General features: G+C 36.8%; 1 protein-coding gene across 1 annotated transcript in view; it reads right to left on the bottom strand.

Moving 5' to 3' along the window:
- Stk31 (serine/threonine kinase 31) overlaps positions 1 to 13223 on the bottom strand; it is a 127632-nt gene that overhangs the window by 35386 nt on the left and 79023 nt on the right. Inside the window, exons 10-11 of the mRNA XM_074065157.1 lie at positions 9179 to 9338; positions 7117 to 7239 (exon numbers count right to left, since the gene is read on the bottom strand). Of these exons, the coding sequence (XP_073921258.1) occupies positions 7117 to 7239; positions 9179 to 9338 (283 nt within the window). The remainder of the gene's footprint in view (positions 1 to 7116; positions 7240 to 9178; positions 9339 to 13223) is intronic.

Raw genomic sequence — 13223 nt, 5'->3', positions numbered from 1 at the left:
AAGACAAGAAAGCAGCAGCACCAGCAGAAGCAATGGGATTATATGCAGACCAAACAAGAATAAAGATGAAGCAAAAGTGATAGTCAGTACAGAAGAGTTAGCCAGCCCATGAGTATTCTCTTTCCTTCCCTGTTCCCCTGAAGGCATGGAAGCACTTATATCCAAGGGTAGTAGATTTAAAAAAAAAAAAAAAAAAGCAGTGTCTGAGCTGGAAGGAATGGAAGGTTTGCTAAAGATTAAGAACATGTAGATCTTAGGGCACAAGCATGCCTCAGCAAATATAAGAAAACAGAAATAATTCCATGCTTTCTATCTGATCACAATGCATTAAAACTAGAATTCAACAACAAAAACAACAGTAAAAAACATGCAAACATTGGAAGCTGAACAACACATTGCTCAATGATCACTGGGTCACTGAGGTAATTAATAGGTCTTTGGAAGTTAATGAAAATGAAAACATGACCTACTAGAACCTATGGGACACAGCAAAAGCAGTCCTAAGAGGAAAGCTTATAGCCATGAGTGCATACATTAAAAGGACAGAAAGATCTCAAATCAATGTCTTAATGCTTCATCTCAAACTCCTAGGAAAACAAGAACAAGCAAATCCCAAAACAACCAGAAGGAGAGAAATAATAAAAATAAGAGCCAAAATCAATAAAACAGAAACAAAAAAAAATTACAAAGAATCAATGAAACAAAAAGTTGGTTCTATGAAAAAATAAGTAAGACTGACAGACCCCCGAGGAGAGAAAAAACCAAAATCAGTAAAATCAGAAATGCAAAAGGGGAAATAACAACAAACACCACAGAAATCATCAGAGACTACTTTGAGAACCTATATTCTAATAAATTTGAAAATCTTGAAGAAATGGACAGATTTCTAGATACTTATGACCATCCAAAACTGAATGAAGAGGACATTTATCACCTGAATAGATAGCTCTATAACACAAAATGAAATTGAAGCAGCAATAAAGAGTCTCACAAAAAGAAAAGTCCAGAACCTGATGGCTTCACTGCTGAATTCTATAAGACCTTTAAAGAAGAACTAATACAAACCCTCCTCAAACTGTTCAATGAAATAGATAGGGAAGGAAAACTGCCTAACTCATTTTATGAAGCCAGTATTACACTCATCCCAAAACCAGACAAAGACACCTCCAAAAACGAGAACTATAGGCCAATCTCCTTAATGATCACCAATGCAAAAATCCTCAATAAAATAATGGTAAACTGAATACAACAACGTATCAGAAAGATCATTCACCACAACCAAGTCGGCTTCATCCCAGGGATGCAGGGGTGGTTCAACATATACAAATCTATAAATGTAATATAGCACATTAATAGAAGCAAAGACAAAAACCACTTGATCATCTCAATAGATGCAGAAAAAGCCTTCAACAAGATCCAACACCACTTCATGATAAAAGCTCTAAGAAAACTAGGAATAGAAGGAAAGTATCTCAACATTATAAAAGCTATATATGACAAACCTACAGCCAACATCATACTTAATGGTGAAAAACTGAAACCATTTCCCCTAAAAACAGGAACAAGACAAGGGTGCCATCCCCACTCCTATTCAAAATAGTACTGGAATTCCTAGCCAAAGCAATTAGGCAAGAAGAAGAAATAAAAAGGAATAAAAATAGGTAAAGAAACTGTCAAAATATCCCTATTTGCAGAGGATATGATCCTATACCTTAAAGACCCAAAAAAACTATACCCAAAAACTCCTAAACACCATCAACAGCTACAGCAAGGTGGCAGGATACAAAATCAACTTAGAGAAATAGTTAGCTTTTCTATACACCAATAACGAACAAACTGAGAAAGAATATATGGGAACAATTCCATTTACAATAGCCTCAAAAAAATCAAATACCTAGGAGTAAACTTAACAAAGGATGTGAATGACCTCTACAAAAAGAACTACAAACCACCGAAGAGATCGAGGAAGACTACAGAAGGTGGAAAGATCTCCCGTGCTCATGTATTGGTAGAATCAACATAATAAAAATGGTTATACTACCAAAAGCAATCTACATGTTTAATGCAATTACCATCAAAATCCCAATGACATTCATCACAGAGATTGAAAACTCTACCCTAAAGTTCATGTGGAAACACAAGAGACTGCGAATAGCCAAGGCAATACTCAGCAAAAAGAGCAATTCTGGAGGTATCACAATACCTGACTTCAAACTATATTACAAAGCAACAGCAATAAAAACGTCATGGTACTGGCACAAAAGCAGACATGAAGACCAGTGGAACAGAATAGAGGACCCGGATATGAATCCACACAGCTATGTCCACCTTATTTTTGACAAGGGCACTAAAAATATACGATGGAGAAAAGACAGTCTCGTCAACAAATGTTGTTGGGAAAAGTGGTTATCCATCTGCAAAAAACTGAAACTAGATCCCTGTTTATCACCCTGTACTAGTCTCAACTCAAAATGGATCAGGACCTTAATATCAGACCCGAAACTCTAAAGTTATACAGGAAAGAGCAGGAAACACTCTGGAAGTGATAGGTATATGCAAGGACTTCCTCAATAGAACCCCAGCAGCTCAGCAACTAAGAGAAAGGATGGACAAATGGGACTTCATAAAATTAAAAAGCTTCTGCACAACAAAAGAAACGGTCTCTAAACTAAAGAGACTATCCACAGAGTGGGAGAAAATATTTGCCAGCTATATGAGACAAAGGACTGATAACCAGAATATACAGGGAGCTCAAAAAACTCCCAAAATCAATGAACCAATAAAGAAATGGGCAACTGAACTAAACAGAACTTTCTCAAAAGAAGTAATTAAAATGGCCAAAAAACACATGAAAAAATGCTCACCATCTCTAGCTATAAAGGAAATGCAAATTAAAACCACACTAAGATTCCACCTCACCCCTGTTAGAATAGCCATCATCAAAAACACCACTAACAACAGGTGTTGGCAAGGGTGTGGGGAAAAAGGAACCCTCGTACACTGCTGGTGGAAATGCAAGCTAGTGCAACCACTCTGGAAAAAAATTTGGAGGATTTTTTAAAATGTAAACATAGATCTGCCATATGATCCAGCAATCCCACTCCTGGGGATATACCCAAAGGAATGTGACACAGGTTACTCCAGAGGCACCTGCACACCCATGCTTATTGCAGCACTATTTACAATAACCAAGTTATGGAAACAAACAAGATGCCCCACTACTGACAAATGGATTAAGAAAATGTGGTATTTATTCACAATGGAATTTTACTCAGCCATGAAGAAGAATGAAATCTTATCATTCGCAAGTAAATGGATGGAATTGGAGAACATCATCCTGAGCGAGGTTAGCCAGGCTCAGAAGACCAAAAATCGTATGCTCCCCCTCATATGCAGACTTTAGATCTAGGGCAAATACAGCATGTGGTTGGACTTGGGTCACATGATAAGGAGAGAACACATATGGGAGGTATGGGGATAGAAACCCAAAATATGAAAGTGTTTGATGTCCCCACTGCAGAGGAACTAATACAGTAACCTTAAAGCAACAAAAGTCAATATGGGAAGGTGACCAGGAAGTAGTGAAGAGTCAGGTAGAGATGAATCAACTTGGGTTGTAACACATTCGTACATGGAAGCAATGCTAGGAATCTCTCTGTATAGCTATCCTTATCTCAACTAGCAAAAATGCTTTGTCTTTCTTATTATTGCTTATGTTTTCTCTTCAACAAAATTAGCGATAAGGACAGAACAGGTTCTGCCTGGAAGCCAGGGGGGTTGTGGGGGGAGCACGAGGTTAGGGGGGTAGAAACGGCCCAAACAATGTATGCACATGTGAATAAATGAATGAAAAATAAATAAATAAATAGTTGTTTGCCAATGGCAAAAAAAAAAAAAAAAACATGTAGGAGAGAAGCAAACAGGGAATAGCTGATCCTAGATTGCAGAAATCCTCAACACCAGAAGTTCTGTACCCAGAAAAACAGCCCCATTCTACTACCTAAACCCATCTGAAATGTTAAAAACTGTTACAGGCTTTTGTTCTTCCCCAGGTCCCTCTACATTATCCAACACCTATGCAACAACACAAAACTAAAGTAGTTTATCGTCCCAAAGGAATATGGAATCTTAAGGACAGGTAAGGGGATGATGAAATGTGTGAATAAGATAAGTATTTTGTGTGTCTTAATTTTTGACAAAAACATTTAAAGTAAAAAATTAAAATTAGGCACAGTGGTTCACACCTGCAATCCTAGCTACACAGGAGACAGAGCTCAGGAGGATCTTGGTTCAAGGCCAGCACAGGCAAATAGTTAGCAAGACTCCATCTCAACCAATAAAAAAGCTGGGCATGGTGTTGCATGCCTGTCATCCAAGTTAGGCAGGAAGTGTAAATAGGAGAACTGCAGTTCAGGTCAGTCCGCCATAAATGTAAGACCCTATCTCAAAAATAACCAAAGCAAAAAGGCTGGGGGCATAGCTCAAGTGGTAAAGTACCTGCCTACCAAGCACAGAACCCTAAATTCAAACCCTAGCACCATCAAAAATTTTTAATTTTTAAACCAAAAAATCTTATAGAATAAGGATATTGAAAAATATTTTGTACAGATATACAATGTGTTTGTTTTAAATATTATAAGAGTCAAACAGTTTAAAATAAAATTGTCCTCTGGTTCAGCTTTCCTGCAGTGAACAAGACTCACTGATAATACAAAAGGTTTGTGAAACCAACCAGAAAAGAAGTCCCCAGTGATCTATGCCTTTTTGTTAGCATAATAATGAACTAGTAAGAAATTCAATGCTTTAAAACAGCAAGGATAAAAGCTTCTGACTATCAAAGCAAGTGTACAAGCTATGTCTATCTGCTACATTAGGATATCCCAATACAGTCGCTCTGGTTTTGGCATTTTTAATTCCTGTAGGGGCCAAAGACGCAGTAGTCAGCATCTTTCTGGGCAACAACACTAAAACAGTGATGTTTAACCAGTACTGTGGACTTGTTCTGCCATCAGATCATTTATTAGCAATGATAGCTAGGTTTAACTTAGCAATGATGATAGAGTTTGATCTTGGCAAAACTTATCAATAAATTTTTTCAGCGGATCACCACAAATCTTTGAAAATTTAATGCTTAAACTAAGTAAACTTCTATAAACAGCCTGTTGAAAATATACAGTTTCCATCAATGTTCAGTTCACTGTGATAGATCTTTGCTTGTTTCATGATCAGCACACCATTAAGTGGCATGTGTTCACTGCTACACTGAGCGGTTCACTCTTTCAAAATACAATCATAATTAAGCTTTATGCACCCTTTCACTATTTTTCATTAACTCTGTCCATCACTTTAACACAGAGCTTCTAAAGTTTATTCCTCTGTTTCTTCAGGTCATTTTTGGGTCACGTTTGTAAGATGTTTCACACCTATACTGCTATTCAGTTTTTCCAACAGCTTCACTTTCCATGCTTTAAACATAAGTGCTTCTTCTTTTTATTACTGTTATCCACTGAGGTAACTGTAGGTCTTTTTTATATTTGCAATAATATCTTTACACCATGGCTCAAATAATAAGCAAAATACAGTAAGTAGATCTTGGTCCCATGTGGGGCATTATGGGAACCTGCCATTGGCGTAACAGGTTTGTATACATGTCATTTTGTGGGACTTCTTGAGTAAGGGAATCTGGGCATTTGCAGAAAAAATATATTGCACTAGAAAAGGCTGGGAGGGACTTTATTCCCTTGGGGACAGTAAATAAACTATGAATTATACATCTGCAGTTTTGACTGTGACCCATCACATGAAGCCAGATGTGGAAATTTCCACTTGCAGCATCATGTCAATACTCAGAAAGTTTCAAATTTTGGAATACTTCAGATTTTTTTTTCATATTATGGGTGCTCAACCTATATTAAACTTTAAAAAGAAAATACATTTTAAGAGGATCTTGGCTGCAGACCCTCAAGTCATGCTGAGTAACAGTTAATGAGATGAAATAACCGCTGTAGGGCTGCATTGTAGAAAGAGGTAAATTCTTACTATACAACTGCCCTTTTATATACAAGGCTTACTTCACTGTTCTGGAAGAACTTATATTATTTATACAATTCCATTTAAAAATGTTTCAAATTAGGCTCCAATGATTCCTGAATCATGCACAGTATCATCAAACTATATCTTCATCCAGGGGACAGAAAGAGGTGGTGCTCAGATATCACTCATTATCTTCTCCAAATGTCTAGCAAGTTAATTCTTGCAGGCCAAAACAAGACAGATACAAGCTACTGTTCAACTTAGCACTAGGGATATTGACCAAAGATACATAAAAGGTAAAAGAATTAGATGAGAAAAAGTAGTCACTATTTTCAAATTCTATAACCACAGAGTATTAACAGACAAATTAGAAGTAAAAGAGTTCAGCAAGGCTGCCAGAGAAACATCAATATATGAAAACCAATAGTGTTCCTCTATTCCATCAAAAACAACTAGGAAATGGAAAGTTAAATAACATTCACAAAAGCAATCAAAAGTATAAATATCTAGAAGTTAATGAGAAAATGTGTGAGGACCTTTAAAGAAAAATTTTATACATTACAGAACAAAAATAGGTATGAGTAAGTTAATACTGTCATGCTCATTCACCCCAAATTAAAAGTCACTGCTGGAGCTGGCAGGACAGGGATGAAGACCAAATTCTAGCACATCATGAAGCTACTGGACTCTATAATCCCTGATCATACCAGAGGAGGAACTTTCTGATCAAGGAGCCAACTCTGACAAGTATCCCTAAAAGATTTCTTGCTAGAAAGCAAAGGCAGGCAACAAGGCCTCTCACACCTGCTATTGTTCTTGCTTCCATGAGCTCTTTCAATTAAGGATGCTCTAGTAAGCCTGGTATATGTGGCGTTTTACTTTGGCTGCATGACAAATACACATGTATACATAAACACTAAACATATTAATATGAACTTTTAATTCCATTAAAAATTTCAAGACACTTCAACAAAGAAGAAAAAAGACTGTAGCTGTCAGTACTATCTGAAATCTCAAGAAAAATACTGATCTCAAAGGATAAACTTTTAACTTAATATATATTTAATATATTTTAACTCCAACCTGCAGTGTTTTTAAGCGCTTATTAAGTGGTAACTCATCTACTTCCAGAATAAAAACTTCTACTGCCATGCATAGCTTCTGTTGCACTTCATTTCTTAGGGCAATCAAAATATTTCCTTCATTCTAGAGAAAGGAAAACAGAATAACCTCCATTAATATATAAGATAATTTTCACACATTTACCTACATGGAAAAAGTGATTCCTAAAATTTAACATTACATTCTCCAAACATAGTAGCATTTACAACAAATACTACTCTCCTTAGGTCACCAAGATGACAAAGAATTCCCTTTTCCTTAATTAAAAATAAATATTTAAGTTCAACAACTATGCACTGCAAATATTTATTTTTTTCCTACTATTTCTATGACAATGAACTTTTTCCTCAAGAAAATTACATAAAGCCAGGGGTGGTGGCTCAAGCCTGTAATCCTAGATACTCAGAAAGTGGAAGTCAGGAGGATCACAATTCTGAGGCCAGACTGGAAAAAAAAGTTCAGGAAACTACATCTGAACTGATGGCTGGGTGTGTATCTGTCATCCCAGTTATATAGGGAGCACAAATAGGAAGATTGCATTCCAGGCTGGCACAAGCATTAAGCTAGACCCTATCTCGAAAATAAACAATGTAAAAAAAGGGGGGGAGGGGCTGGCAGAGTAGTAGAGAACTTGCCTAGCAAGCACAAAGCCCTGACTGAGTTCAGTCCCCAGTACTATCCAAAAAAAAAAAAAAAGGTTCCTATTTTTAATTACACACTGCTTTCCTCTTTTTCCCATCCTATCCTTAACTCCTTCATCTATTCATCTTTCAAGATTTATTTAAACTACATCAGGATAAACCTTTCGATTCACCCAAGAGTTTATTTGGAAATATGTATATAAAAGATATCTAAGGACTCTGTATTATCTCTATTGTAGTATTTACCATACTATATCGAAACATTTTTGTGGTGCAAAGTAGGGGCGGGGGGAACAGGACAGTACTGGGGTTTGAACTCAGGACTTTGCACTTGTAAAACAGACACTCTACCACTTAAGCCACACCTACAGTTCATTTTTACTCTGGTTATTTTGGAGATGGGAGTCTCACAAACAATTTCCCCGAGCTGGCCTTGGACCACGAACCTCCCAATCTCAGCCTCCCAAGTAGCTAGGATTACAAGCATGAGCCACTGGAGCCAAGTGTGTAACTATTTATATACCCATCTCAAACCCAAGAAAGATGGAAAAGATCCCATCTTTTAAAAATTTTAGTCTCCATTACCTCTAACAATATCTGGCACATGTATTTAAAAGCTTGAGTTTGGTGGGGAAGGTGGAGTTACATAAGCTCAAACTATCTTATAACTAAGTAAAAAACGAGATGCTCAAGTACAGCTCATTTCTTTCATCAAAAAAGGAAACAAGGAATTAGGCAAAATACATAAATAAAAATAACAATTCTATGACTCACATGAAGTACAGTAAGAGAGAGAAAAATGGCAACTTCATTTGTACATTTATCCAATAATCTACTCTTTAATCTATCAAGTGAACTTTAAGTTCTGAAACATCAGCAGAAGCAAATACTTGCTTAAAATAAAAAGTCACATTTATACTACCAGAAAACCAAATCTTGCAACTGGCATGCTCAGATGGAAGAATTCCCATTGATTATTTGTAGTTTGTAGTTCCTCCCAGTCCAGATACAATTTACCATTCAGGAACTACATTTACCATAAACAATCTTGCCTAGTAACATAGTTGAAACATTTTATCAGACTTCCAAAGAAAGAGAGTATTAATCAAGTATCAAATACTCAGGAAAAAGGAGAAGATTTTGTTAACATTTATAATCCCAATCACCAATTGTCTATTCTACCTTTTTTATAAAGTACTAATTTTAGAGTACGTTCATATTACAAATTTGCAAGTACAGTGTATATATAAATGAAAATAAATCATTCACTTTATATAAATTAAGTATTGTTATGGTATTTGAAGTTCCTCTGCTTTCGCAAAAGATTGTGTTTCTTTGTGTTCAACAGATAAAACCATAAGACAGAAAAATTCTTGACCAACCTCATTATAACAAGTTTGGATCTTCTCTTGAGCCAGATTGTATTCTGCCCAAATTTTATCTAATTCACTCAAAGAAGCTGGAGTAGTAAAACATCCTTCATCCAATACTTCTATAGCATCAGAAAGGTCATTTCCAAAATGAACACTGATGTTGACTCGCCTATTTGGAAAAATAAAAATAAGGAAAAGATCAGGCATTAGAAATTTGGTATGAGAAAAACTCATATTTATATAGTAATGGTTTAAAAGGTATCATTTGCACCATTGGCTATAAAACAGGACTTTTTAAAACTTTGTATAAAATCATGCATAACTTTAGAGGGGCAAGATGGTGGATTACAAGCTGTCTCATGCAACTCTGTGGATGCAAAGGCGAGACTATATTCCAAAGAGAGAAAGAAAGAGCATCAGGTATCATGAAATAGGTGACAGGGCAGTCAAAAACCACGGAGAAGAAAATGAAAAGTAGGAAAGAGTCTATCCTTGAACCCCAGCAACTCTGGGGAAAGGGGAAGCTAAAAACACAACCACAAAGTAAACTTTGTTACAATAGACAGACCTAGGTGCAGGATAATCCCACATGTCTCATGAACCTTAAATCTAGTGGGGGGATTTGGTGTGAGAGTAACTCTTACTGTGTGGCAGCCTAGTATTGGAGAAGAAATCCATTTTGTTACTCCCCATATGTCAGAGAGTTATAGCCAGGCACCACCTTGAGAGGGAGGCCTCGTTGAGACTGAGCTACTCTGAAGACCTGAAAATAAGGAACAACTGCAGCTCAGGGACACCTGGGGAACCCAGTCACAGTGTCAGGGTCACAAGAGGTGGCCATAGAAAGGAAGAGGGTCTGACATGGACATCTTGAAAAGATAAAGCAGCAGGGAGCTTGGACAAAAAACAGTGTGGTGTCTGGTGGCACAGTACGGCAGGGAGTGAGTCTCATTACCTAAATATCATTGCAGAAACAAAGCACCAAGTCAGTGGCTAAGAGGACTGCTTAGTCTCCACCAGAGCTGCCTCCCAGCAGTGTATAGTTTGCTGCTGGGCAGAACTGAGAACTCTGAGCCCAGGATACACAGATCACTACATTTTCCCAGCTTCCTCCATCCCACAAGCTAGTTAGCTGTTTGATGGGATCTGAACTGAGATGAACAGGCAGCTAGGTTGCCTCAGTTCTCCCTGTCCAATGCAGAACTCAGTGCTGTTGCTTTCCCCACCCACCAACACATTCAAGAGACACCTATTGGCTTGGATGCTTACTGCCCCTGGAGGCACAAACTGCAGGGAGTATGAGCAAATGGGAACCTGCCCAATGCACAGGCTGCAAAGCTCATTCTGACCAGCAGCACCTCTTTGAACACAAAGAAGGGAAGTTTCTAAACTGAATGCAACCCTGAAGCTGACACTGACCTTTGACTGGCTCTATCCTCAACGTGAATATAGCATGATCTGTACTCCAAGAACCACAAGGGACTCCAAGTAGTTTCCTTCTAAGTGGTTCTAGGGATCCATATGGTTCCCTGAGCACAAGGGCAAATGACTGGCTACTGAGTTACACCCCCAGTCCAGTGATAAGAAAATACATACCAACTCTACCACCATCCAGTTCTACCTCAAAATTGAGAATACTTCAGCTAAAAGAGTACAGGTGATTTAAACTTCCAACCAACAACCTGTCCTCAGATATACAAATCCTAATTCAGAAACACAAGAAACATGAAAAAAGGAACATAACTCCTACAAAAAACACCAACTACTACAAAAAAGAACTACTATATGCTAATAAAAATGAAAACAAAAGCCAACTACTCCACAATAATGGACTTTAATGGTAGTAGACTGAATGAAATCTCAAAGATATTTTAAAAATAGTAAGAATAATTAAAGAAATTAAGAAGATATCAATAAACAGCTGAATAAATTCAAAGAGAATACAAATAAACAGCTGAATGAAATAAGGAAAGCAATTCAGGATGTAAAAGAGGCATTCAATAAATTATAGAAATCTTGAAAAAAATCTAACTGAAATTCTGGAAATGAAAAGCTCAACTGAGTCAAAAAAAGCACAATTGAAAGTCTCACCAATGGACTAGATCAAGACAGAACATAAGGGTTTGAAGACAAGTAAAATGAGTTAGAACATTCAGACAATAATAAAGAAAAATAAGAAAGCATAAACAGAAGATACAAGGTTTCTGGGACATCATTAAAACACCAAACCTACAAATTATTAGCATAGAAGAGGTACAAGCTAAAGGCATAGAAATATTAATAGAAAATAGAAAATTTCAATGGTCATCCAGGTACAGGAGGCTTATAGAACAGCAAACAGCCAAGTCCAGAAAAGAACCTCTCCACATCATATTGTAGTAACCATTAAGTATATGAAACAAAAGGGCTGGAGGTGTGGCTCAAATGGTACAGCATCTGTCTAGCAAGCACAAAAACCTGAGTTCAAACCCCAGTAACCACAAAAAAAAAAAGCTGTCAAGTATATCAGGCAAGGAAAGAAAATTGAAAGTTGTAAGAGAAATGCACCAAGTCATCTCTAAGGCAAATGCATCATAATAATACCACATTTCTCTACAGAAACTCTAAAAGCCAGGAGGGCATTGAATGATGTACTTCAAGCCCTGAAATAACTGCCAATCTAAATTACTGTATCCAGCAAATCTACCCTTTATAATTGAAGGAGAAATAAAAACCTTCCATTGTAAGAAAAAAACTAAAGGAATTCATGACCACTAGCCAGCACTGTAAAAGGTACTGAGAGGAATCCTACACACAAAGAAGAAAGATAAATACTATCATGAGAATAGAGGAAAGAATAAATCTCACTAGAAGAGCAGATAAGCAAATGAGAATTAGAAAGAATCGGACATTACAAAAGCAACAAAATTACAGGAAATTAGTATAGACCTTTCAAAAATAACTGTGTGTTAAGGTCTCAATTCTCTAAATAAAAGACACAGACTGGCAGACTGGACTAAACAAGACCCAATCATTTGTTGCCCATAAGAAATGTATCTCACTGGCAAAGACAAACCCAAGCTTAAAGTACAAGGATGGAAAAAGATATTCCAGATAAATGGAGTCTAAAAGAAACAAGGGATAGCTATACTCATATCAGATAAAGCAGACTTCTAACCAAAATCAGTCAAAAGAGACAAAGAAGGTCACTTCATATTGATAAACAAAACAATCCATCAAGAAGATATAATTGTAAACATATAAACACCAAATATCAGCATACCCAATTTCAGCACTACTAGACATGAAAGCACAGACACAACCCAACACAATAATAGTGTGATGTCAATACCCCATTCTCATCAATAAATAGGTCATCCAGAAAAAAAAAATCCACAAAGAAATTACAGAATTAAACAACACTATAGTCCAAATGGACTTAAAAGGCATCTACAGAATATTTTACCAACAGCCACAGAATCCACATTCTTCTCAGTAGCCCATGGAACTTTCTCCAAATAAATCATATTTTAGAGCATAAAACAAGTCTTAACAAATACAAGAAAACTGAATAACTCTTTATTCTTTCATACCAGTTTTTTAGTTTTGAACAAAACTAAAAATCAACACCAAGAGAGACTACAGGGAGAAGACAGGGAAACATGGCACAATAGTAGACGCTCTCTCCATCAGACCCTGTGAATAAGAGCTTGGATAATAAAGAAGAGTACACAAGAGCAAAAGAGAGAAAGAGCCACAAAAGAGGGCAAGGACAGCTGAAAAATATGGCAAAACAGAAGGGCAACAGAGTAAATTAAGAAAGGTTGACACTCAAGCCCCAGCTCCCCTGGGGGAAGGGAAAACCTTCAAGACTACCCTCCAAGACTCCACAACAACTTCACAACTGAATCCAATGACAATGAATTAGCTGAAATGTCTGAGAGAGAATTCAGAAGCCTACTGTTAAAATGATCAACAACCTCAAAGATGATTAAAATAAACAGATAAATAAAGTTAATAATTCAATCCAAAACCTAGACAAGAAAGTCAGCAACATGGAAGAGATATTCAGCAA

This window comes from Castor canadensis, chromosome 2 (assembly GCF_047511655.1).
Source record: "Castor canadensis chromosome 2, mCasCan1.hap1v2, whole genome shotgun sequence".
In the NCBI taxonomy this organism is placed as follows: domain Eukaryota; kingdom Metazoa; phylum Chordata; class Mammalia; order Rodentia; family Castoridae; genus Castor; species Castor canadensis.
This window is presented reverse-complemented; position numbering and strand designations above follow the sequence as displayed.